This window comes from Camelus bactrianus, chromosome 9 (genome assembly GCF_048773025.1).
Source record: "Camelus bactrianus isolate YW-2024 breed Bactrian camel chromosome 9, ASM4877302v1, whole genome shotgun sequence".
Taxonomy (NCBI): domain Eukaryota; kingdom Metazoa; phylum Chordata; class Mammalia; order Artiodactyla; family Camelidae; genus Camelus; species Camelus bactrianus.
This window is the reverse complement of record NC_133547.1, coordinates 11,917,180-11,944,958: the sequence shown is the minus strand read 5'-3', so window position 1 is coordinate 11,944,958 and position 27,779 is coordinate 11,917,180. Positions and strand designations below refer to the sequence as shown.

Here is a 27,779-nt window from a genome sequence, read left to right as displayed (position 1 = left end):
TTTATCTTCTTTTTTTAATTGAAGTGTAGTTGATTTATAATGTTAGTTTCTGGTGTACAGCAAAGTGATTCAGTTGTACATATATATATTTTTTTCTGATACTTTTCCATTACAAGTTATTATAAGAAATTGAAGATAGTTCCCTGTGCCACACAGTAGGTCCTGTTGTTCATCTATTCTACATGTATAGTAACGTGTATCTGTTAATCCAGAACTCCTAATTTTTCCCTTCCCTGCCTTTTCCCTTTGGTAACTATAGTTTGTTTTCTATGTCCATGAGTCTATTTTTGGTTTATAAATAAGATTTGTATCATTTTTTAAAATTTCACGTATAATAGATAGCATATGATATTTGTCTTTCTCTCACTTAGTATGATAATCTCTATGTCCATGTTGCTGCAAATGGCATAATTTCATTCTTTTTTATGGTTGAGTAATATTTCATTGTATATATACACCACATCTTTTTTAATCCAGTATCTGTCCTCGCTCTTTCCCATCTGCTGCCACACCCCTCTTGGTGGGGACCACTTACTCTTTTTTCCCTGAAGCAAGAACCAAATTCTATTAATTTCTTAGAAGTTTTAATGACCAAGTTTTGGGGAAGGGTGGGGAGGAAGCATTCTGTTAGTGAACTCTGGGAGTCTCATGGTCACTTAGATGGCGGGATCTCCTTGACGGTGGGGAGTCTGGTCACATCCCTCTCTAGCAGATACACACTGAGGTCAGGGAGACATCTCTCCACACCTGCACCAACTTCACAGATTGTGGTGGGAGTCGATGGTTAAGGCTGTAAAGATGCTTGCCATTTACCATTACCTGAAAGAGAAAATGTGTCAGAAATACAGTATGCCATCAAACAAACTCAGTCTTCCTTTCTGTTTCTGCCCTAGTATACACACCATCCACTAGGAAAACCCCTTCTCATACTTCAAAACCCGGTAGATATGCTGCTTTTTTATAGACTACGTTTGTGACTCTTTTGGAGTCTTGTTCACTCTATTTTCGGCTTCTCTTATTCCTCCAGTGAGGTTCTACCACTGTCTGTTGCATGGTCTATATTTGTTTGGCGTTTCCTCTCACTTCAAAGATTCTCATGGCCAAGAACTGTCTCTCATGAATCTTGAATCCCTGTATCTTGCCCAGAGTATCACAGGCTGAACGGTTGATAAGTGTTCATTGAATGCATACATCTCAGTTCTGCAAATCTTTGCTGCCATTTACTCTGATGACCCAGTTTTTCCTTTGAGTAGCCCAGATTTGGGGTGATGGTGTGAAGAATGAAACTCAAGTGATCTTAAAGAAGTAGAAGCGTATGTATGGCTAAAAAATAGTATATTATTTTAACAGCTTATAAACATATGAAAAGATGCTTCACCTCGGTCTTAAGAATGTTATTTTTTTGCCTAGCTGTTTAAAAAGTTCAGACTGTTTGAACATACTCTTTGTTGGTGAGGCTCTGGAGAAGCAGTCACTTTTTAGGTGTTCATTTGTCATATTTAAAATGCATGTGCTTTTTGAATCAGTTCCTCCAGTGTTAAGTACTGGGAAGTTGATAGTGACAAAAGTGTGGTATCAAAACCTTAATGCGGCATCATTCGTGAGAGAAGAATATTGGAAACAACCTAAGTGTGTGTTAATAAAGGTCAAGTTAGATCATGTTCGGTAATCCTTCTACTGGAATAATATGCAAACATTAAATAATGATAGAGCATAATGGATAGAAGGATTTCTCTATGATACATTCGTAGACTGCAAATAAACTCTAGTCCTCATGGTATAATATATAGAGAAACTTACAACACTGTTTAAAAATAAATGAAATGCTTAAAAATAAATGAAATGAAAGTACATATAAGGTAGACAGATGGAGGTACTTGTATAAGCATGTATTATCTCTGGAAGAAACAAAGAAACTAGGAACAGTTGTGCTGGCTTGAGAATGAGAGAAAGACTTAATTTGGGGTGGATTATGATTATTCGTATGCATATTTAATCATTTAGCTACACAAAAATTCAAACAATAACAGCATAGGTAGAAATAACTGTGGGTGAAGTCAGAGGAAATTCTCCACTTTGAGGGAAATGGCATGTGAGCTGATCTTGACCCTGATTAGATTTGGGAAAAGACCTGAGGATGGTGGTACAGGCAGAGGGTGCTTTGTCATTAAAGGGGCAGGAGTAGTTATGGGAGGTAGATCCTGAAGGACCCTGGGGCAAGCCAGGAAGGGAGAGCTGTGTCCTGTGAGGCCTGTGGAGGCCGTGGACCTGATGGTTCCTGGGCACCCTTACCTGGTACTCATTTTGTAGCACCAAGATGTGCAGTTCAAATTCTTGGCCCTCCACAAAGGGCACTTCGCAGGATGAAACCTCGCAGTTCCAACTCCCATTCTGACGGCTGTTTAGCTTCACAGATATGCCAAAGTACACTCGGAAATGGAAAGCGATGTCCGAGTTCTCATCAGTTCCAGTATGGAAATCCACCTGCATTTGTGGGTGCTTGCTGATGGGCAAAGCACATAGCATGTTGAACAGGCTCCCTTTCTTGTGGGGGACCCACATTTGACATACACATACACGTTCTTTCCCAACTCCTCCCTGGTAGAAGGGAGGCCTTCCTGGGGGATATAGTAATCCTTGTTCTGGGGGGCTGCTTCAGCTCATCCTGCCCAGGGTGGAGAGATGCCCTATTCCTTGGCCCAAGACTCAAATTGGGCAGCAGTCACTGGCCTGGCCCTACCCATGGCTCATCCCCCGGCAAGCCTGTGCCCCTTGATAAAGAGCCACAGCCCTGACTCCTTTCCCCAGACCCCACAGCCTGCCAGCAGTCCTGCACCTGTAGGCTTAATGCCTGATACCAGAGGGTCTCCAGGACCTGCAACTGCATGGTGCTGCCATTATGCTAGTTATGCATTTTAACATCACTCGTACATGAAGTGACCCCCAACTCTGATATTATCACTTCTCCTTCCCCTCCCCACCCCTGAAATAGAGTACCCACCTGAAACAGATAGCAGGTTTCCCTCTGACTGTCACTGAAGAACCAACAGACAAGGACGTAGCCCGTGTGTAGGGGACCTGCCGTGGGGAGGTAAGAGTGGATGAGGGGGCATGGCCAGGTGTGGGCTCCCCTCCTACAAATCAGGGCTTCCCAGGGGCTCCCAGGTTAGACATCAGAGGACAAACTCTGAGGACCCCCACCTCTCCACCTCAGCACGGTCAGGTCCCTGTGTCTTTGAAGAGATGAGAGGGTTGTAGTTAAGAGCAAGGGTTCAAGAGCCCAGCTGCCTGGATTCAAATCCTGATTCTGCCCCTTACTAGTGGTGAGATCTTAGATCTATTACTTGAACTCGCCCTGCCTCAGTTTCCTCGGGACAAGGAGGATTATCAGAAATTCCTACTTCATAGGGTGTTCTCAGGATTTATGAGCTAATATATGCAAAACCTTTAGCCTAATCACTGGCACATACAGGGTCCACCCAGGGGCGACTATCAGAAGGGGGAGGCCCTTCTGGAACACTGCCTTCCGATCAGTGTCTACTATCTGAAACTCTGAAGGCAAGACTTGAGGATGTAAAAAATATACAAACATAAAAGTTCACTCCAGTGAAAAACATTTGTTTAAAGAAGAGGGAAATAGTAATGGAAAAGGAAACCCCCGTGTGTGGGATGGACATGCATCAGAATTATCAAGGGGAAGGCATATCCTTTCCAGAATGTGTACAAGTTGTTGAGAACACAGCACTTGCACAAGGGGTGCAGGAAAGCAATTGGGGAGAATATGCAAGTTGTTGACTGATATCTCCCATAAATTCTGTCTGGACTGAGGCTGAATTAGTTCCTTCTAGCCTCAGGAAGGATTGATTCTCTGAAACCAAGTCCCACAACCGCCTTTCCCTGGGGGCCAGGGTCTGCTCACCCTCCTCCTGTAAGGCGATGGGAATGACTGACTGGAGGGCAGACGCCTGAGCCAGAGAGGGTGTCACTGTACTGACTGAGACTGGAGACACAGCCCCCTCCAGCCTGAGGTCGCCTCCCCCCACTCCACTTGAGAAGAGGCATCTAAGGAATCACTCATTCTGCTCTCATTAATGCTCAGAGATGAGTCTTGGGTAACTCACAGTCCCCGAGACTTCCAGTTCTGACCACCAGGATCCACACTGATATGCATGAAAGACCCACAGTCACTTAGACCATCACTGCCATGTAGGGGAGAACCTCACATGCAGACAAAGACATACACACATTCACAGGTGAGCACCCAGTCCCAGATTCACACACACACACACACACACACGCACACACAAAACATGCACGACAGGCAACTCACACGTCACACACAGCTCTCCATACTCCTCACTGTGACGTGCACTGTGAGCTGTACTCACACACAGTCATGAAGACACGCACAGTTTCACCCCCTCCTCCCAGTGAGAGGTCCACCTCCCACACGGAGTCACAGTGTCTCCACAGAGTTCACTCTCAGACACTGTCAGATGCTGACAGATAATTACACTGGCCCAGGCTCAACATGTGATTCCCCACAAGGATTCCATGTAGTATATCGCCAGGGTCTCTCTCACACACTCACAACTCTCAGGAAAACAGTCCAAATGGAAATGCACATATTTTCGTCTTGTACAGTCTCCTACATTTGCCTCCTTTTTAAAAAAATCAATTGCCCCTGGGAGAATACAGCTTAATGGTAGAGCTCATGCTTAGCATGCACAAGGTCCTCGGTTCAATCCCCAGTATCTGCATTAAAATAAATAGACAAATAAACCTAATTACCTCCCCCCCTCAAAAAAATAAACAAATAAATAAAATTTAGGAAAAATCAATTGCCCATTAGGCCAATGTTTAAATTTATTTTATTATTTTTTTGGGCAGGAAGAGACAATTAGGTTTATTTATTTAACAGTCCTGGAGATGGAACCCAGGACCTTGTGCATGCTAAGCACGCACTCTACCACTGAACTATACCTTCCCCCCTTCCTTTTTCTTTTATGTCCCCTGAGATTATTGAAGGCGATGTCTTTTCAGCTCACCTGTTGCTTTGACATTGTTGTGTCTTCCTTTGGGCAGCTCTTCCAAACTGTGTCCGGTTTGGTGTGTGAATCCCTTGGAGTTGCAGAATATAAATGATCCCTGGCAGCCCCACCCTTTGGCTTTGTTCCTGTTTCTAAGCCTAAATGTCCCAACAGGGTCAGAGAGGGTAAAGTGTCAGAAGTAGACTTAATCCCAACTCTGCCTGTGATTGTGTCCTTGAGCAGGATATATCTGATACAACAGGAACTCCAGTGAAGGGAATGCCCAGGGAGGAAGGAGTAGTGGGGGAAATGCAGGAATAGGGGTGACAGAGTGAAGGGGTGAGTGGGTCTAAAATCCAGCCTTCATGCCTCTTACCAAGTCTTTAGTCCACAGGCAGAATCTACTCAAAAGGTGCACATTTTTATAACTTGCACAGTGGCAAAGAATTGGTGATCCTGGTGTGACCCACCTGAACTTGGGTCCACTTGCCCACTGTGCAGCAAAACCAACTGACTGACACTAGGTTGTGGGAAAGGAAAGTAACAGCATTTACTGCAGGCACCAGGCAAGGAGAACAGGCAGCCTGGTATCAGAATACCTGAACTCCTTGATGGCTTTGAGGGAAGGGTTTTTAAAGGCGACATGTGGGATGAGGGCTGCAGGGATTATGATTTTCTGATTTTCTTTTGATTGGTTGATGGGGAGGTAACAGAGCGATGTTTCGGGAATATGAATCATCAACCTCCTGGTTCCAACCAGTCTGGGGTCTGCTAGCTTGTGGGCCATGTAATTGCTATCCTCCACCTGGATGGGGAGAGGTCTTAGTTTCTGCAGAACACCCCAGAGACATGCGTCAGATTGTTATGTGTATCCCCTAAGGAGGAATGAGGACTCCGAGGACTCCATTTTATCCTGAACCATGTTTAAGTGGTCATTGCTTTTCTTGCTCAACTGCTCCTCCTTTGTGTCTGTATTCCCTCACATCTCCAGTTAGCAAGTGCTTGAGTCTGCTCTGTGGAACTCAGGGAAGGCCTAGGAGACTAAAGCTTTTTTCTACAGACAAGAAACGGGGGACACGGAGGGAATTTGTACCTGGGAGCACCCTGCAGGATCCCACTCAGTTTCAATCTCCTCTTTCCTTTGGTCCTCAATCCTGAGGGGACCAGGGGTGAGACAAGAAAGGGAGTAGAGTTTTGAATAGAGATGTTAATCATAAACTTGGGAGAACTTGGTTTTGGGGGGACTTGGTTTCACTGGGGCTGAGGCCTCTCTTCCAGAGGTTGTGTGAAGGCACATTGACTCTCAGCAGACCCGAGACAGATGTAGAGAAAGTTTTTGAGTTATCGCCACTCTGCACTGGGTCCCTTGGGACCCACCGTGTCAGGTAAGGGCTGCTCAGACTGTTTTCTCACACACCTGGAGTGTAGCACACCTTCTCCGAGCCCTGATTCTTCTTTACGTTCTAGGAGAAGTGTAAGGTCCTTAAGTTCTGCTTGATTTGTGTGCTCCTTGATTCCAGGCTTGTCTGAGCAGAGGGACCAGTACAGGTAATTGCACTTTAGCTATAATGCAGGACCCCTCTTCAGATTCTTCTTTTGGGGTGAGAGGAGTCCCCTTCAAATCCTAAATTAGGAATTTAAAGAAGGGGTATATTAGAATTCAGTTGTCGTTGGCATGAAGTAGTGTTTTCATCACCTGACATTAAATTTGCTGATTATTTGAGGATTCTGTCCGTGGCAGAGATTGAGAACAGAAGTCTTTCAGCCACTTTGGGCAGCAGATGGGGTCACTTTCTGCCACTCAGGGTCTCTGCATAGTAGTTAGTGGTCCTTGGGCATCCTCTGTGAGGTGATGCTCAGTGACCCGCATCCTCTTGAAAATCCTCAAAAGGTGTTGGTGTTCATGTGATAAAAATAAGGTACTTGCTTTAATGTGCTGTATTCATTTGTTTAGATGGTGGGTTATGTTTATGGAAGAAACATGAGGTTATGATCTAAGCAAGACTCTGTAAAGGGGCTATTCTTCCATCTTTCTCTGTGGAGTGCAGCTGCATCTCGTGTTTGTTAGGTTCTGGGAACCAAGAGAGCAAATACCTTTAAATGTGGGATCACTTTAAGCTTCTCCCACAACAAATCACAACCTTGACTAGGAAGGCCATAAAATTTTTTTCTTTTGACTCCCTCTTCTTGCCAGTGCAAAGTAAAGAAAAACTAGGGGTGAAGGAGGTATGGCAAGATGAAAAGATTCTTGCCTTCAGAATAAGAAAATGCAACCAAATGTAAGGTACAAATATCTTTTGGAAAAATAGTTACAGACCTTTTGTTTCACCTTCTTGGTCAACTTCCAACATACATCAAGATGGAACAGTTGAAACGGACCATTATTTGTAACATTCAAACTTGAGTAAGTTATTATTTAACTTTGGGGAACTGTTCAATAAATTATAGCACACCCAATTAATGACACATTTTTAGAGTCACTGAAAGGAGTTAGATGAGAGCGTTTTCAAATATTAAGATTTCAATATGGTATAATGAGTTTAAAAAATAAAAGTCAGTTGTAAAAATCTGTTGAGTATAAACTTTATCATAAGTTCCTGTCTTTCGGTGACCTGATTTTGGCTCTGGAAAGATCTATGAAAATTTATCACCATACTTCCTTTGGGTAAAAGAAGCTTTAGATTAAAAATTTTCTGAACTATCGAAAGTTTAAACATAAGCATTTATCAGTTTCCTTCTGAATACTGTGTTCATAGCAGGGAGGAACAAATAATTTGAGATGGACCATTTCCTCCTTCCCTATTTTCTTCCTTTCTCTCTGTTTACTCTTTCAGAAAAATCTATGGTTCTCCCATAAAACAGCCATGAGGTGACCCCTTCTCCTCACCTACCAATTTACTGAAGGCTGATACTTTGTTTGTTGTGTTTAATACTGAGGGCCTGGCTTATAGTAGATGCTTGACAACTATTTAAAACACACATGCATTTTTAAAAAAATAACTTCCTTCTGGAATGCAAACAAGGTAACATTTCTCAGAAATCAGTGGTGTGTTTGAGAAGTGAAATGTATCTGGACTATGTGCTTCTTCAGAATGTATTTATGGTTTTATGACTAACAGAGAAAACGAAGCAAACCTGAATGTTCAGTTAGGTTTCACAATTTAGTCAGTACAATAAGGAACTGAAGTTCTGGAGAACAAATGCTGAGTGTAGGCAGGGTGCCACTGTGGATGGAATAGGGTTTAGTAACTGAGCTGTCCTTTTTTTTTTCTCATGATAAACCAGGAGAAAAATTTTAACCCATAATTCAAACGCTAATTACAGTATCTGTGATATATAAAAAGCACCACAAAACAAAAAGGACCATTTAGGAGAAGATTTGAGTAATGTATGAATTGGCCAAATCACAGAAGAAATAAAAATGTCCAGTGACTGGAATCATGCACTAACTCACTAGAAAAGAGGAAGTACAAACAACGTCAGGGTTGATGATTTTCACTTATCACACAGGCAGAAGAGGAAAAGGTGAATCATTTGCCGTGTTGGAGATGACCTGCCAGTGGGGTACCACTCTGCATTGTGCATAGTACGGCACGCTTTGGAGGGCATTCTGAGGAGTCAGTCAGTACTTGTAATGCTCACAGAGATCCCATGTGTTTGCATATGCACGGGGGAGAGGCTAAAAGGAATAATCGATAGAGAACCAACTCCACAGAACCTCGAGATGATGCGTGTGAATTCCTTGGTACTAGTCCTGCGCTGAATATGTGCTCAATCAGTGGCATGTAGGAGGAGAGACTGAAGTCAGAGTCAATGCTCTCTTGTTTTTTTGTTTTTCCTTTTAAGTTTATTTATTTATTTTTGGTGGGGAGAGGTAATTACATTTATTTAGTACTCATTTATTCTTGGAGGAGGTACTGGGGATTGAACCCAGGACCTCATGCATGCTAAACATGCACTCTACCACTGAGCTACGCCCTCCCCCCTTAATGCCCTCTTGTTTACCGTCAAAACCACACTCCTTCCTTATAGAGTTGTTTGGAATATGGTCTCCTACCCAAGGCAGTACATAAGGCTCCATGGTCAAGAATTCAGGACTGTTTCCTTCTTTTCTTCTCATATGGAGCTATGTTAAGATCCCTTTTCTCCTTGTCTGTAGAATCTCTGCCACCTGCTTAGACCAGATCCTGGGCTGAGGCCAACAGCAGGGCCTGTAAGTTACCAGTACAAATGATGCCTCTGTGTGAACTTCAACAAGGTGCCTTCTTCAGGATAGATGAATTTCTAAATGATGCCTTTTCTGTGACGATTCATTACAGCAACGTGCCCCTACTCCAGTGGGGTGTGTGCTCCTCTGCCTCTGTTCTTTTCCTCCTTATGGTGGGCAGCGTCTCTGAATCCCACTGCCCTTCTGCTGTTCAGGTCCTGCCTCAGGGTTTCTCTGAGCCTCTTTTCTGCTGCAGGTTTGCTGGTACTGAGGCATAGGAGCCTGAGCCCTAACTGTCTCTGGAAGTCTTCTTCCCTCATTGACTCTCAGAACTTGATGCATTGTGGTTAATCTCTAAGCTCTAAGAGTGTCTGAGCATCTTCAGCAACTTTCTGTTCTGTTCATCTCCCTGTAAAGGAAGACATTTTCATGCCCCTTGTGAAGGATAGTAAGAAAGGCTTCATTCAAGAGGGACTGCTGCAATGGGGTTTTTACAGTAGGGGAGAGGTGGAGCCTTATCTCTGATTGAAAGAGTGGGAAGTGGTGATTTAATAGCCAAGGAGCAGGGAGGGAACTGTAGATAGAAAATTTCCAAGAAGAAATGTCAGGGGTAAGGAATTCTGGCTAAACATCTTGACAGGGTTCTTGGGGAGGCAGTCCAGGGTGATAAGATAAGGGTGGAAGTATTTGTTCATTTATCAAGGATGATTAGACACCAAGGGTGGGGAATGAGAAATTTGTTCAGATACTGAATGTAGAAGATTTTTGCTAACCTGACCCAGCAGAATTCTTGCTAAAACCAGGCCAAGTGGGCCGAGGACAGAGTTTAAGGTCAGGGCCTAGTCAAGAAGCGGGCTCAGAATAGCCTGACTCAGGTTTGGTCAAGGAGAGAGTCTTTGTCGTCCCCCATTTCAGTGTGGTTTTAATTTGCATCGCTTCTGTTCTTAGTGTTGTTGAATATGTTCCTGAGTGTGTAAAAGCCATTATGTTTCCTTTTCTATGAAACGTCTTTTTTTTTTCATGCTCTTTGTCATTTTTTTCTGTTGGGTTTTTGGCATTTGTCTTACTACTTTTAAAGAACTTTTTATAGATTAAGCGTCTGAAACGTCATATGCCATTTATGTTGTTTTGCTCCGTTTGTTGTCTTTATTTTTTTGGATTCCTTCATATCATCTGTTGCCTTTAAAAATGTCGAAATTTAATGTGTTTAGTTATATTCATTTTTGATGGATACCATTTAAAATTTTTACTTAACTTTTCTTGACCTCTTCATTGTTAGTTTTAATCCAGTGTAAATTAAATAATGAATGAGTTGTGTTTTAGCTAATGAACATTTGCCCTCTGTGAAGATGTCCCGGTTCTCCTAAGTGCTGGGTTACGATGGTGAACACGACAGGCAGTGTATTTGATCTCATGGACATGACATGAGTGGAGGGAAAAAAAAACTCATGAATGGCCTAGAGCATAGTTACAGGTTGGCCAAGGGATTCAAAGAGGAGCACCTGATGTTGTGAAAGAGCAACTTATTTTGTGAAAGGCGGCATCCATGAGGGGCAGAAATTTGACCTAAGAACTGAAGGATGAGAGAGAGTCTGATATTTGGACACTGGGCTTGGATGTCCCTGGTTATGAGAACAGCACATCTAGCACCCTGCTGTGGGAAAGAACTTGATTAGTTAGGGATGAAGGAGCCTGGAAGGATGTCACGTGACCAGTTGAAAGCGAGTGTTGGACTATAGGGAAAGGTCAGTCATGGTGCCTTGTTGCCATTGAACAGGGTTCTATTCTATTCTAAGTACAGTAAGTGAATCATTTCTGGGGACTGATGGAGAGTGACATAATTCAGTCTATCTGGCAGCTATTTTGAGAACAGATTATAGGGGCCAGGAGAGGATGTGCAGGGCCAAGATGGGGTCTGGGCATTGCTCTGGGGTGAGGCCTCAGTAGCTTTGCCTGGGAAAAGGAGGAAGTAGTGCCAGAGATAAATGATATGAGGACAGGGCACGTTTTCAGATATTCGAAATGAAGGTGAGGGAAAGGAGGAATCAGAAAAAGGTATGGGTCAAGGGCTGGAGTATCTTAATGGCTAATAAGTATTACTTTAATAGTGAGGTGGGGGAGGGGATAGCTAGCTCAGTGGTAGAGCGCATGCTTAGCATGCACAAGGTCCTAGGTTCAATTTCCAGTACCTCTGGTTAAATAAATAAGTAAATAAACCATATCCCTCCCTGTACCCCTGCCAAAAAAACCTCTGAACTAATGGTGAGGAGAAGAGGAGAAATCATAAACAGTGATTTTGGTGGAAAAATTACAGATTTTTGCTTTAGGTATGTTATTTATACAAAGTAATTTATTGACTAGGTAAAACATTAGCCTGGAACCTGGACACATCTTCTGCACTGTACACAAAAGCATCTTATTTGCTCATAGTGCCTTTTGGCCCTGTTTCCTCCTGGCACCATCTGGTGATTTGGTATCCTGCCCAGGGAGGGGAATATTCAAGCAGGTGACAGACACTTTGTAGAAGATCTCAAAACTATGTTACTTTTGCTTTCCATCTTGCTCAGTACTTCTAACAGCCTCATGCAGAACCCTACGTTCTTTGGCACCAGGGTCTCCCAACCATGGTGCAGAACAGACGGCAGAAAATCTTTTGAAATGGAAACACACTCAGTGACTCTTGTTGCGCACATACATCCCTGTGCTGTGCGCTTGAGATATGGATGTAAATGAGACACACTGCTGGCTTTGTGGTGTTTCCAGGGTAGAAGGGAGATCAGACGATGCAAAGGCTAATACATTCCCGAGTGAGGAAACCGTATTGCAGGTGCGAGAGAAGCAGAAGGAAGAGAGGGCAACGTGGAGAAGGTTTCCTGTGAACAGGAGATACCATGGAGGACACTTGTTTGGGTTTACACTTAGAAAGGAACACCAGTGTCAAGGATAGTGGAATCCTGCATTTCTGTACCAATTTTGACTCTTCTAGGTAGTGGTAGCTGGAAACCCCTGCTGCAGCTTTGCCCACCACGTCCAACCAGTGTTGGGAAGATGATGTAGGTGGGAATGACGGATCCGCCTCAGCGGATGCCTCTTCGACAGAGAGGGAGCATCTTCTCTGTCGTGAGGAGACTCTTCTCTATGCAACCATGGCTCATCCAAGATCTCACTAAGGAGGAGGACCCACCACGCAGCACTCTCCCCGGTGGGCAGGCTTTGTTGCTTTTGAGGGAGAAAACATGTCATTGGACCCAGAGTGAGAGTGGGGCTACGGAGTAACAAGAGAAAAACATTCCCTTGATCAAGCAGTGAATGAAAAGTCATCAGGAACATCTGAAAGGGAAAAATACAGTAACATTAACAAGTATAAAGCTCTGTGGAGTTCCTATTGTGTAATATGTTCTTTTTGGTGGCAGCAGCCCATTTCCTACTTTCAGATGATCAGTGGAGCTGCAGTTTAGTTTGCCCTTTGCTATAATTTGATGGTGGTGGCTTAGCAGTAGACATGACTGGGAATTGTACGTGACTCTGACACCTAGAACTGCACTTGGATGAAGCATGTCAACATCTCCAACACAATTAGAACCGGCTTCTTGTTATCACAGGGGACCCTGGATAGTGCAGACTCAACACGCTTGTAGAGTCACGAATTTCCGAAGAACAGAGGGCAGGGCTCTGCAGCCTGAGCGAGAAGGGTCAGGAGTGACTCACCTCCTAACAGCATTTTAGGGCACCTTCTCCAGACAGGCTCACAACAACAGGTTTCAACAGGGAAGGCAGAATCACTAGGGACGATGGAATCCTTAGTGTGAGGGATGGGAAGGAGGGATCTGATCACCTCTGCTTCTTGGGCCGGGTCACCTGGTTGTAAATCATTGAATGCAACCTGGTAGAGAACGGGAAAGAGAATGTGTGTGTGTGTTAGTGAGAACCATTGGCTTTGCACACTTGTCTTTCTTTTGCATATGTTTTTCTCTGGGTTTGGAAGTGTTTGTATGTAATATGTGTATCTGTGCGTCTGAGTGCAGATCTGGACACAGATGAATATCTCCTTGTCAGAGGTGTCCTGATGTCCCTTCACTGCAAGAGGAAAGCATGTTCTCTGTCTGATTCTGCCTGAGCACCAGTGTGGGAGAGAAAGTGTCCCACATTGTTAGTGAGGTGAGGACATGGGTCCAGGGGGTGGGATCCCTCAAGGCCTGGGTGCCTCTCTATTTGAAATTCCCCTGGTTCACTCCTGGGCTCTGTTATAGGCCCCATAGTTTTGAGGATTGAGCAGACAGTGGGTAGAGGATCCTGTCAAGGCCAAACATTAAAGATGGAGTCAGCCTCCTTATCAGCCTTTCCCTCCTACCAGCACACTCGGGCCTTCCCGCAGCTTCCATCCAGTCCACCTTTACATCTCTGTCCCTGTCACAGCAGCTCAGGCCCAGCCTGAGTTATTGCTGCTCCTCTTTGTATCACATCAATGTGTGCTCTGTCCACAAGTCCTATTGGCTCTACCTGAAAATTCTTCATCAGTGGACCACTGCTCATCACCTGAGCGCTCAGTGCAGGCAGAGGTTGTGCCTGACATATTACTGCGCCATTCCCACGCCCCAGAAAGTGCCTTGCTCATGGTAGGTACTTCATAAGTATTGTATAATCCTTTGTTTATATGAATGTTCTCTCTTCCTTCTTTTTGTTTTTGTTTTTTTAACATTTTTTAAATTGAGTTACAGTCATTTTACCATGTTGTATCAAATTCCAGTGTAGAGCACAATTGTTCAGTTAGACGTGAACACACATGTATTCATTTCCTCTCTTCCTTGTGAAGTGAAAGCCACGTAACATTTCCCAGAAATGAGCACTGATTTTATTGCTTCAACGAACCGCAGATATTTCTTCAGAATCTCTTTGATTGCGTACCTAAGGAAAAATCAGTCGTTATCTCATGTTGAGTTTAAAAGATTAATCAGCATAATGAAGTGAAAATTCTGGTGAAAATATGCTGGGCTATCTGAGAACTTAGTGTAAACAGTATTTTAGAGCTGTGCCAACCTTGGTTGTAATGCCAAGCCAGGAGGAAATACTCTACGACTTTATAAAATACAATGAATGTGTATAATACACAAATAGTTTGAAAGAAATTATAAAAAGAGAACAATTGGCAACATTTTCAGGGAGGCCAGTTGGCAGAATTAGTAATTGTGTAAACTCTAAATCTGTGCTTAAAATTACTGTTGATGAGGAAATTGCAAATAATACCATCAGTGCTGACAATCACCTCATCTTCGAGGAGAGGAGACTACTGTCCTGTGTTTTGGGGCATCTTCCTAGGAGTTTGGCAGGAGTAGAATTAGCACGGGAGTCTTACTGTATCGTTTTGAAGAATCAGTCAAAATATGTGATCCTGCAGTTTACCTCATGTGAGGCAAAACGAAAAGTATGTGGGAAGTTAGAAAATTGTAGAAGTAAAGCAAATTTATACTAAGATGAAAGGTTTATTTGCTGGATTTGAACTGAGGCTAAGTGAGGCAGAAACTAAGACAAATGCCAGACTTAATGGCTTGAACATGTGACTGGAGGTAATTAACCAAGAATAGAGGTGGGAAAACATTTGGTGAAGAGATCAGGAATTATGTTTCATATGTTAAAATTTTAAAAATTAAAAAAATTGATTTACAGTCAGTTTATAAAATATATTAAGTTTTTAATTCCACGGTGCAAAGGCAGCTTTCAAAAAAAAATATATCACCAGCATTGTCTCCCAGCTGTGTCTGCTCTTGGCACCACTGTTTTGTGTATTTTGGCTTTCTGCTAAGAAGGTGATTTCCAAGCATGTTTCAGAGTCTTGTGGGCAGAAAAGGCTGCCAATCACGAGCTGATCTAGTGCCCGACAGAGGGAAAGAGGAAGGAAACAGCTCTTGATTGACCCTTCTGGGTCCCTAGTCAGTTGCTTCTTTAGAGAAGTAGGATTTGTGATATGTGTGTGTGAATCTTGTAGTCTCTGACCTTGTTGAACTCACTTATTAGTTCTACCATTTTGAGGGGGAGTGTCTTCCTTGGAGTTTTCTACACAGACCATCATGTCATCTGAACATAAGGACAGTATTATTTCTTTTCTGATTCCTAGTCAATATTTCAGTTCTATTCCAAAGGCAGGAAATGTCCCTCTTACTCTAGGTGGGGTCAGCCTTTCTGTTCTGTTCATTTTACGTCCTTTTCTTGCCTTATTGTACTGACAGACCCTCTAGTACTAGGCTGGGGAGCAGCGATGATAGTGAGTCTTGCCTCATGTTGGCTCTTAGAGGGAAAACATTCAGTTTTTTCATCACTGGGTGTGATGTTGGCTGTAGATTATTGTAATTTATTATCAGCCGTTGAGAAATTTACCTTCTGTATCTAGTTTGCTGAGTTTTTTTTTTTTAAAGAAAAACTTTTCTTGGAAAGAATTACAAATTCTCAAGAAGTTGCAAAGGTAGTGTAACCAGGTCCCAAGTGCCCATCACCTGGTTTTTCCATTAGTTCCACCTTACATAATTATGGTCCAATGTCAAAACCAGGGATTTCATAGTGGTACATTGTATGTGTGTGGTTCTGTGTCATTTTATGAGAAATGTAGGTATATTTGTAACCAGCACCACAATCAAGATACAAAATGATTCCAACACCCAGAAGAGAGCCCTCCTGCTGCTCCTTTATAGCAACATCTGACACTTCTACCTCACCCCCATCCGTAACCCGTGACACCACCAATCTGTTTCCTACCTGTGTAACTTAAGAATTTTGAGGATGTTGTATAAATGCAGTTAAACAGTATGCGACCTTTTGAGGTTGTTTTTTTCCCTCAGGATAATGCTCTTGAAATCTCTTGGTTTCTTCTTACCTCACTGGTGGTTCCTTCTCTCTGTCCTTCAGAACTCCCTCTTTTTGTCTCGGCTCCTTTATCCTGGGACAGCCCAGTGCTGATTCTTTGCTGTGTGTTTATTGATTTAGCTGTACTCACTCCCTGGGTGGCCTCCACCTGTCACAGTTTTAAAGGCCATCTGTATGTTAGACCTTCAAACATTCTCTCTCCAACCAGACCTCTCTTTCAGATTCATGTATTAACCTGTCTACACTGGGGTGTGTGTTAGGCATGTGAGCCTCAAATTCCCGAAGCTGAGTTCCTGATCTTCTTCCTCCCAAATTGTTCCCCACAGTTTTGCCCTTCTCAGTGCATGACTTCTTCAGTAGTTCAGTCATAAGACACAAATCCTAGTAGTCGTCCTCGATTCCTTGTTTTTATATTTTTAATTGAGGTAACACTGGTCTAGAATGTTACATAAGTTTCATGTGTACAGCATTATGTTTCTTCTTCTGTATATGCTACAGTGTGCTCACCACCCAAAATGTAGTGTCTGTCCATCACCATACAGTTGAGCAGCTTCACCCATTTTTCCTTCCCCTTCTCCCTTCCCTTCTGGTAACCACTAATGTTTTCTGTACCTGTGTGTTTGTTTTGCTTTTGTTGTAATTTTACTTTGTTTTTTATTTTTTGTGTTTCATACATAAATGAAATCATATGGTATTTCACCGATTATAATACTGTCAAGGTCCATCCATGTTACTGCCAATAGGATTATTCCATTCTTTTTTATGGCTGAGTAATATTCCATTATATACACCATGTATATAAATATATATTTAAAATACATAAAAATACATATTATAGTTATACATATATTTAATCTACATATCTATAAAATATATCTTATAAATTTATCATACATATTTCAAATATATCTATATTTATATATAACAACTATATAAATGTGTATATCTGTGTGTGTGTATATATAAAACATCTTTATTCATCTATCGATCGACACCTATGTTGTTTCCTTGTCTTGGCTATTGTAAATAGTGCTGCTATGAACATTGGGGTTCATGTATCTTTCTGTTTTTGTTTTTGGGGGTGTTGGGGTTTGAACCCAGGACCTCAAGCATGCTAAGCATGTGCTCTACCACTGAGCTATACTCACCTCCCCACCTTCCCAATGTATCTTTTGGAATTAGAGTTCTTGTCTTCCCTGGGTATGTACCCACGGTTGGGATTGCTGGATCATATGGTAACTCTATTTTTAGTGTTTTAGGGAACCTCCATACTGTTCTCCATAGTGGCTGCACCAATTTACATTCCCACCAACAGTGTAGGAGAGTTTCCTTTTCTCCACACTCTTCACTAGCATTTATTATTTGTAGGCTTTTTGATCATAGCCAGTCTGACTGGTGTGATATGATACCTCATTGTGGTTTAGGTTTACATTTCTCTAATAATTAGCAATGTTGAGCTCTTCTCATGTGCCTGTTGGCCATCTGAATGTCTTTGGAGAAATATCTATTTAGGTTTTCTGCTCATTTTTTGATTGTGCTGTTTGTTTTTTCGTTATTGAGTTCTATGAGCTGTTCGTATATCTTGGATATTAGTGCCTTGTCAGTCTCACGTTTACAAATATTCCTCTCATTCCGTAGGTGGTCTTTTCATTTTGTTTGTGGTTTCCTTTGCTGGGGTAAAGCTTTTAAGTTTGATTAGGCCCCATTTGTTTATTTTTGCTTTTGTTTCTTTTGCCTTGGAGAGTGATCTAAGGAAATAACTGCTACAATTTGTGTCAGAGAATGGTTTCCCTAAGCTCTCTTCTAGGGGTTCTATGGTGTCATGTCTTATATTTAGATTTTAAACCATTTTGAGTTTATTTTTGTATGTGTTGTGAGGGAGTGTTCTGATTTCACTGATTTACCTGTAGCTATCCAGCTTTCCCAATACTGCTTGCTGAAGAAACTGTCTTTTCTTCATTGTATATAGTCTTGTGGTTTTCTGTCATAGATTAACATAGGTGTGTGGGTTTTCAATCATTTGTTTTTGTCAGTATGGACTCATGGACATACATTTTACACTTTGAATTATAATCCAGATTTTATTTTTGTTGTTCAGATTGTCCCAGCTTTGGTCCTTGGGAGCTCTTTCAGTTGGCTCCTCTGTCCCTTTGACCTTCCCCCATCATTGTGGGGTTTTGTTTTGTTTTTGAAGATGTCCTTAATTTCTGAAACTCCAGGATGCTCCAGGCTTGTCTATTTTGTGCTTTAGTCCCAGAGTTAGTCATTTTCCCAAGGAACTCTAGTTCCTTTTATTGTAGGATTTCATTAGCAACCCAGATCTGGGTTTTAGTGTGATCATTACTACTGGAGTGTCACTGCTTTCAGGTCTCGAGCTGACAGAGCAAGGAAACCTGAGTATATACACATATCTATAAATATTTATATATGTAAACATCTATATTAAACCAAGCATGAATTCATACTGATATCTCCAACTCTTACACATTACACAGTGCATCATTTTAGCTGCCTCCTCATGCTTATCTATAAACTCTCACTCACGCATGCCTGGGCCTCATAAAAAGCTGAGTGGCTATGGAGAGGGCTTTGATCTTCACCTGAAAGCTGGAGAAACCATTGGTACGGGAGTGGGACGTGATTAGATGTGCGTTTGAAAATATACCCCTTGCTCCCTCCTGGAGAATGGAGTGCAAGAGACAGGGAATTGAATCAATTACTAGTTGTTCAACTGAGAGATGATGATACCTGGGACTAGGGTTGATTGAGATGGGAAAGAGGACATACCTGAGAGATGTTTTGGAGGATAACTTGACTTGGATTGGTGGAAGGGGATTAAGTTTGTGATTCATTAGACATGGACGGACGTTGCCGCCAGTTACTAAGATGGGAAGCACTGCAAGAAGTTAGTTTGGGAGAATAAAATCAGGAGTTTGATTTAGGAGATATAGAGATCTTTTGAGACATTCCAGATAAGCTCACAAGTCAAGCTATACAAGTCTCAAGCTCAGAGGAGAGGCTGATAATGATTAATACCACAGGAGTTCCTGAGGGCTATGATAAGAATTAAGATAGGAGACTTTGGATTCAGACTGAATGGGTACAAACCTGATTTTGCCACTAGTTAATCCATGAATAGTAACAAGTTACTTAAATTCTCTGTCATTTAAAGGTCTCATCTGTAAAGCCTAGACAACAATAGACCTGCATCACAGAGTTTCTGTGAAGATTAAAGGAAACAGATGAAATCACCTTAGAACCATACGTGGCACAAAGAAAATACCCGATAAACGTTAACTCTAATTATAGAACTGTGAGAGTGTTGTCTTCTCAAGTAGATAATCATAGGATGCTGGTTTCATAGCTTTGAGTCATTCAATGAGATTAGATTTTACAAATCTAATTTGTGCAGTAGGTTTGTACCAGTAGGTCTCCTGGTATGCTTGCTGAATTTTTGATGAAGGCAGTATTTGTGCTTTTTAGATGCAGGCATTCTTAAAGCTTTAAATTGTGTTATCTTCCTCTAAATAGATTAGCTTTTCAGGCAGTGAGAGTGGATATGTACTACATTCTTTCGTCCAAATAATAACAGAGCTGATTAGATTCAGTCTTACCTGCTTTGAGTGATGACTGATTCACTTATTCCTCTAGGGTGTATCCCTCTCAGAGCTTTAGCCTAAGCTGCTTATCAGATTCCTCCCCCCTTGGCAAGCACTAAGCTCCAGTTTTTGCACCTTCCACGTGACTGATAGATGTTCTGCTCTGCTGCTTATGAAGGGAGGGTAGAGCTCAGTGGTAGAGTGCATGCTTAGCATGCATGAGGTCATGGGTTCAATCCCCAGTACCTCTGCTAAATAAAAAATAATAACAATAATAAATAAGTAAACCCAATGACTCCCCCCAAAAAGAAAGACAAGAAAATTTTTTAAAAAAGAATTGTCAACTAATACATACTTCATATTTAAATTTCCCCAATTATCCTAAAACATGACCTTTATAGCAGATTTTAAGCCCAGAGTCCAATCAAGTTCTATGCATACCAATGGATTGCTGTGTCTCTTTAGTCTCTTTTAATCTAGAACATTCTTCTGCCTTGCTATACCATTTTTGTAAGTTTCCAGGGCAGTTTAGTAACCAGCAAGGGCTCATGTGCCCGTGGCCAAGAAAGACAAACTCTGACAGTGGGTGTATTGTAGGGAGTATTATGAGGGGCACCCAGCAAGGGAGTGGGAGACAAGCCCTCAGGTCTTTGAGTTAGGGGTTTTTATAAAGGGGAAGAGCAAAGAGGCTGGAATTAATCATCTTGTGACATTTCTATGACACTTCTTTTTTTAAAAATTTTTTTCTATTTTAAAAATATTTTGAGGGAACAGGTAATTAGGTTTATTTGTTTATTTTTAATGGAGGTACTGGGGATTGAACCCAATTATCTTTCTTACTGGCAAATTTGCAACAGATTGAATAAGATCTTATTTAACTTCTAGTAAACTTAGGTACATTCAAAGCATTATACTTACGGTGTTGACTCTAAAGACATGTCTAGATTAATTAACTAGTGTCAACTAACTCTAATATCAGATATTAATTTAATACTGATTATTTTCCAGGTCAGGTAATCCTGAAATTCTTCTGCTTAGTTTATTTTATATTTCTAAGAATTTATACAAGCCCTTAAGTTCCTTTAAGCCAATTGAATAGAACACATTTACAAATTAATTTTGATAATGCTCTTTCAAGGTAAACACATATTCATAATGCACACATAGATATATAGACAGATACAACCAGAGATTTCATACTTTCATTTTAAAATTTAGTCATGCATCAGGTATTACCATATAAAAGTCATTAGTTTATAAATAACAGTTGAAATAATTTAGGTTTAAAAGGATCTCTTGCCTTTTTTCCCGCCTCAGTCTCAGAAATTGGAGATGATCCAGATGAAGTGACAGGAGTTCCTGAGGACCCTGGTCAAAGATTTACATCTGAAGTTACAGGGAGAAAAAAAGCAAGCTCCTCCTAGAGAGACTTGTTCCCTTAGGGTCAGAATTCTGAAAAAATATTTTATCAAGTTAGTAAAACCAGTTTTGGATTGTCATATGAGCCTTATCTTGGGCATTTTTCTGTAGAGTCTGAAGAATATTATGGCCATGCAGTGTTACCAAAAAAAAAAAAGTCATTTTGGCTTTAGTAATGGAACCATAACAACTGAAAGTGGTCCAGTTTTGTAGGATGCATTTTAAAGGACTGTTTTTAGGAACTGAACTTCCCTTTTCCATGTCTGCCAATTAAAATAATGCACCTTCTTTAAGATAAATATATACTTACAGGAGAAACGTTGAACCACTTCCAAAAGGTTTAATGTCAAACCAGTTTCAAAAAATTTAAAGCCAAACCAATTCCAAAGACAACCTTAGGCTCTTTTATCAAACCCAGTTCCTCCCCCAATACCAGGCAATGAGCCTAGGAGGGCACCACAATACTGGGAATAAATGTTTTTGGCTCACACTGTTGTGCTGGTTGCTTAGCACTAGATGTAGGTCAATCCAAAAACTGTTTCTTACTGCAAGCCTAAAACTTTGCCTAGCGTTGCTGATGCTGGGCTGCAAAGGGGATTCCCCAGCTAGATCCCCAGGCCAAAGAGGCCTGGGCATCTGCTGTATCCGCAAAGGGAAATCCCTGAACCTGCAGAGAGCCAGCAGACCATGGACACTAACTTCAAAGGAACCTGAGAGGTCCCTTTGTGGTTGCCAGATTGTAACTGAGCAGGAGCTCTTGTACCCTAGGTGCAGAAAGACAGATTCTGACAATGTGTATTTGCAGCAAAGTAAGGTTTATTGAAGGGTGCCAAGCAAGGACTTTGAGACAAACCTCAGATCCATTCTGACATGGTTCTTTGCGTTAGGTTGCTTTTTGTTTGTTTGTTTTAAGGAGGAGGAACAAAGAGGCTGAAATTGCATGGCCCAGGGAGTCCCTGTCCTAGTGCCGCCCCACTAGTGGGTGAGGCTGGGGCATGAAGCTGCTGGCTGTGGAGCCCCAAGTGTTCCAGGGCTAGTGCTGGCCCACGGGCAGGCAGAGCCAGGCTCTGGTCTGAATGGCTGAGGGGTCAGAGTCCCAGAGCTTGTACTGTCCTGCTGACATATGGGGCTGGATTCTGGGGCAGCTGGATCAGGGGCCCAGGGTGTCTTGGGGCTGGTGCCAGCTTGCTGGTGGTGATCCAAGTCCTGACTCAACTGACTGCAGGGTTGAGGTGGTCCTCGGGCTGGTGTCTGCACCCTGGTGGGTGAGGCTGTGTCCTGGGGATGTTGCTGGACCACTGGTGGGTGGAGCCAGGTCCTGGGGTTTCTAGCTATAGGGCACAGGGTTCCCAGAGCTGTGTCAGCCCACTGATGGATGGTGTTGTGTCCCAGGGCCTCTGTTGTAGGGTTCTGGGGATCCTGGAGTTGGCATCACCTACTGGTGAGCAGAGCTGTGTCCTGAAGGCCAGCTGCAGGGCCCTGGGTCTCAGGGCTAGTACCAGCCCATTGGTGGGCTTGGCAGGGTCCTGGAGCCTCCGGTGGGTGGGGCCAGGTCCTGGGGCAGCCCCAGGACTGGTGCTAACTGACTAATGAACGAGTGTAAGTCCCGGTGCTAATAAGCTAAAGGGAGGATTCCAAAATGGCACTTGTCAGCAGCAGCAGTGTCCTTGTAATAAAACGAGCACCCCAGAATGGCTGCTGGCAGTGTCTGTTTTCCCAGGGTGAGTCCCAGTTTCCTCCTGCCTCTCCAGGATGCTCCCCAAGATCAGCACGTGTGTCTAACACAGGTTCCCTTCAGATTACCATGGCTGCCCTGGGTCTCAGAGCATGAGAGATTTTGTACGCACCCATTCAGAATGGAGTCTCTGTTTCCTACAGTCCTCTGATTCTCCCCCAAATCCCACTGGCTTTCAAAGCCAGATGTTCTAGGTGTTTGTCTTCCTGATGTAGAACCCCTGGGTTGGGGAGCCCACTGTGGGCTCAGACCCCTCCCTCCTTTGGAAGAACTTCTGCAGTGGTAACTATCCTCTCATTTGTGGTTTGTCTAATTAGGGGTGTGGGTCTCTGTTATACTGCATCTTTGCCCCTCCTGCTTATCTTGTGGTTTCTTTGTATCTTTAGTTGTAGAAGATTTTTCTGCTAGTCTTCAGGTCATTCTCATAGATAGTTGCTTTGTAAATAGTTGTGATTTTGGTGTGCCTGTGGGAGGAGGTGAGCCCAGGGTCTTCCTACTCTGCCATCTTGGCCACTCAGTGAATTTTTGTTTTTGTTTTTAACATACCGCAACTGACTCAACAAAAATATAAAATATAAATAGAACCATAAGAGTAGAGAGATTGAATCAGTAACCTCCCAATTAAAATCCCCTTAGATGAGATGACTTCACTGCTGAATTATATAAAACATTCTGTGAGGCCAAGGTTACTCTGATACCAAAGCCAGACAAAGATATCACAACAAAGGAAAATTATGGATCAGTATCCATATGTATTTTTCTACATGCCTGGGAAAGAGAAAATATAATTGGTGAGTATCTAGCTGTTCTCTCCCACAGTGTGAATCACTGGTGATTTTTACAGCATTGCAAATGACCCCTTTTAAACCAAATTCTCTCCAAATCATAGAAAGCACACAATTTCAGAAAACGTTAAAATTAAAGTCTATCCATAGTTGAAAGTAATTGAGTATTCCTGAAATTTTTAGACTTCATAATGACCTAAATTGAAATGGTTCTTTAAAACAAAAAACTGGCATCAAAACTTGATATTGAAAATATTTATAACAGATACAGAGTTGGCCTAAGGCTTAATAGTTCATCCATGAAGTCACCAGGAGGTTTCACTATATGTGAAAAGACTACCCTGGGGTTGCTAAGAAAACAGTGATCCTCAAAGTGTGGTCCCCAGACCAACAAATCAGCCCATCTGGGAACTTACGAAAATGTATATTTGTGAGTCCCAGTCCGTATCTACTGAATCATAAACTCTGGGGGTGGGACCCAACTTTTTGTGTTTTTACAAGCCTTCCATGTGGTCCTCATGCACCCTAAAGTTTGAGAACTACTGGCTGAAAAAGATCTCTTTTCTGGTAAAGTAAAACAAACAAACAAACAAGCAAACAGACAAACAAAAAACCCCCACAACCCTGCACACTCTCAAGAGAATGAGAAGACAAGCCAAAGATTGGGAGAAAGTAATTTCAGAACACGTATCTGATAAGATTGTTGTCTAAAATAAATAAAGAACTCTTAAAAGTCAATGACAAGGAGAACAAATCAGTTTTTAAAATGGGCCAAAGATCTGAACAGACCTCAACAAAGAAGATATACAGATGTCAAATAAGCCTGTGATAAGATGCTTAACATCAAGTGTTATTAGGGAATTGTAAATTAAAACAAGATACCACTACACACTTTTAGTATGCCTAAAATTTAGAACACTGACAACACCAAATGCTGATGAGGATGTGGAGCATCAGGAACTCATTCATTGCTGGTGGGAGTGCAAAATGGTACAGCCAGTTTGGAAGATAGTTTGATGGTTTCCTACAAAACTAAGAATATTCTTACCATGTGATCCATGAGTTGTGCTCCTAAATGGTTTACCCAAAAGGGCTGAAAACTTATGTCCCTAGAAAAACCTGCACACGAATGTTTATAGCAGCTTTACTCATGATTGCCAAAACTTGGAAGAAAACAAGATGTTTCTCAGTAGGTGAATGGATGAATAAATTGTGGTACATCCAGACAATGTGATATGATTCAGCATTAAAAAGTATGAGCTATGAAGCCATGAGAAGACATGGGAGAACCTTAAGGTGAAAGAATCCAATCCGAAAAGGCTACATACTGTATGATTCCAACTATAGGACACTCAAAGGTAAAACTATGGCGGCTGTAAAATGATCAGAGGTTCCCAGGGGTGAGGGAGATGAGTAGGTGGAGCGCAGATTTTTAGGGCAGTGAAAATACTCTGCATAATATTATAAGGATGAATATATGTTATTATACATGTGTCCAAACCCATCAGATGTACAACACCAAGAGTGAACCCTAAGGTAAACTGTGGATTTTGAATGATTATGATGTGTCAATGTAGGCTCATCTATTATAAGAAACGTACCACTGATGGGGCATGTGGAGAGTGGGGAGGCTCTGCATGTGTGGAGACGGTGTACGTGGAAATTATTTTGCTCTCAGTTTTGCTTAGAACCTAGAACTGCTCTAAAAAATAATGTGTGAGAAAAGACATTAGTAGGAAAAGTGGTGAAATCAAAATAAAGTCTGACTTACCATATGGATAAAGATGTGGTATATTTATACAATGGAATACTACTCAGCCATAAAAAAGAATAAAACAATACCATTTGCAGCAACACGGATGGACCTGGAGATCATCATTCTAAGTAAGCCAAAAAGAGGAAGAAAAATGCCATGTATATAGTAGTGTGTATCTGTTAATCCCAAACTCATAATTTATCTCTCCTCCCCCTTCCCCTTTGGTAACCATAATTTGTTTTCTATGTCCATGAGTCTATTTCCAGCTTGTAAATAAAATTTGTGTTTTTAAAAATTCCACATGTAAGTGATATCGTATGGTATTTGTCTTTCTTTGTCTGACTTACTTCACTTAGTATGACAATCTCCAGGCCCATCCATGTTGCAAATGGCATTTCATTTTTTCTGGTTGAATAATATTCCATTTTACACACACACACACACACACACACACACACACACACACACACACACACACACACACACACACACACACAGCTCTTCCTTATCCAGTCATCTGTTGATGGACATTTAGGTTGCTTGCATTTCTTTGCTATTGTAAATAGTGCTGCTATGAATGCGGGGGTGCGTGTGTTTTTTCGAATTAGAGTTTTCCCCAGATACATGGCCAGGAGTGGGATTGCTGGATCATATGGTAATAAGTCTATTTTTAGTTTTTTAAGGAACCTCCATACTGTCCTCCATAGTGGCTGCACCAATTTACATTCCCACCAACAGTGTGGGAGGGTTTCCTCTTCTCCACACCTTCTCCAGCATGTATTATGTAGATTTTTTGACAATGGCCATCCTGATGGATGTGAGGTGATACCTCATTGTGGTTTTGATTTGCATTTTGAGAGGCGTGATTTTTTAAAAATACAATTCATATGTTAAGTTCCCTTACTTAGAATTCTTCATGGGATTTCACCTGTCGCAAATCCAAACTCCTTCACAAACGTTATGAGGACCTCTATGATTTAAGCTCTGCTAAGTTCTTCACCCAGGTTTGCTGCTGTCTTGTGTGGGAAAGGCTGGGCGACACTGGATGCTGGGGGCTTTGACAGTCCATCTTCCCCACACGCTGTCCCCTGGCACCTCCTGCTTGCACCCCAAGCCACACAAAGATCTGCCTACGCGTAGAGTCTCTTCCTCACCTTCCAATTTCGGGTGTCTTACCAGCTTATTCTTTCTCCCAGCACCCTTTTTGTTTACTCTTTTGTCCTGAGTGACAGTTGTGAATATTTTATCCATTTTCTTCTTGACTTTCATTTATTTTTCCTCCACTCTTTGAGGTCAGGGATTAGATCTTGAGTCACACTTTTATTCCAAGGACCCTGCACAACACCCGGCACAAAAGAGGTTCTCAATAAGCCTGTGCTGAGTGGATCATTGGAGGGTGTGGCATTAGGGAGAATAGGGTGGGATCTGATTGCATTAAAATTTTGCTTAAATGTTAGACTTCTAAGCCCAGTAGACACTTAGACTAAATTTCAGTCAGAAAACACACCTGGTTGATTCATTGCTCTTCTGAAGGATACATGGCAGGTAAGCTGGGGCAAAGGCAGTGTAAACTTAAGATGCTAGAGGCTGAGTGATTGGGTTGTAGATAAACTAAGGCGAGAGGGGTGAGAGTTTGTGGTCATCCCTGGGTTGTCAGTTTGGTGAACCACTGGGTTGTACCAATAGAGAGTATTTGAAAAACAATCAGTAACTTGACTCCTACCAGTAATGTGAGTTTTTGTTTCTCCACCTTTTAAACACCTGATGTTGTCATACTTTAAAAATGTCAATCATTTGGTGGTGTTCAAAACCAAAATTCAAATGAACAAATTTTGAAGATCATGTTGGCTTTATTCAACGATTCAAGAATGGAGCAGCATCCAATCCAGCAGATCAAAACGGGCTCCGAGGAGCTGTACAAAATGAATGACTTATAGGCAGGGCGGAGGAACTCGGAAGTTATACAAAGCAAAAAAGCAGATTGATTATTGCAGAGTTCCTTCCCTTTATAGGATGGCATGGGCCTATCAGGAAGTTACCTAACTGAGCTGATGGAGCAATTAGTGATTGATTTGTTTAAGATTCCATTTCTGGGAGAGCTGAAACTAAATTGTCTTGGTTTGTTGATATGGAACTTGGCGTAAGTGACTCCATTTTGGGTCTATTGTCTTGTTTTTAATAGTGGGTTCTTAAAATTTGATCCAATTGCATTTCTTTATTAACTAGTGCAACTGAGACTCTTCACTCTATTTTAAAGTCCATTCTGCTTTTCTTGTGTGCTAATTTCCCACTTCTCTCCTTTGCTGTTTCTCAAGTGTTTTCTTTTTTCCCTTGAGTTTTAGCAGGACATTTTTGTTGTATTCTAGACACTAACAATTTGTCTCTTACATTGT

The 27,779-nt window shown here is 41.9% G+C and overlaps 1 protein-coding gene and 1 long non-coding RNA gene across 2 annotated transcripts; both read right to left on the bottom strand.

Annotated features, from left to right (window-relative positions):
* Window positions 1-562: 562 nt before the first annotated feature.
* Window positions 563-5,196, bottom strand: LOC105062845 (galectin-10). Its single transcript, XM_010947235.3, has 4 exons — window positions 5,049-5,196; window positions 3,002-3,078; window positions 2,293-2,503; window positions 563-819 (listed from the first exon to the last, which is right to left on the bottom strand). Exons 1-4 carry the CDS (start codon window positions 5,061-5,063, stop codon window positions 706-708), a joined length of 417 nt encoding a protein of 138 aa, XP_010945537.1. The 5' UTR covers window positions 5,064-5,196; the 3' UTR covers window positions 563-705.
* A 6,322-nt stretch (window positions 5,197-11,518) lies between these two features.
* LOC141578747 (uncharacterized) lies at window positions 11,519-14,135 on the bottom strand. Its single transcript, XR_012509401.1, has 3 exons — window positions 13,965-14,135; window positions 12,946-13,120; window positions 11,519-12,567 (listed from the first exon to the last, which is right to left on the bottom strand). It is a non-coding gene; the product is annotated as an uncharacterized LOC141578747 (long non-coding RNA).
* Window positions 14,136-27,779: the final 13,644 nt, after the last annotated feature.

What these genes read in the sequence shown, in the direction of transcription:
- LOC105062845 (XM_010947235.3), bottom strand. An exon ending in AAACCTGCTATCTGTTTCAG is followed by an intron (nt 2,504 to 3,001) that starts GTGGGTACTCTA and finishes TTTGCCCATCAG; the next exon opens with CAAGCACCCACAAATGCAGG. An exon ending in TGCTACAAAATGAGTACCAG is followed by an intron (nt 820 to 2,292) that starts GTAAGGGTGCCC and finishes TTTCTCTTTCAG; the next exon opens with GTAATGGTAAATGGCAAGCA.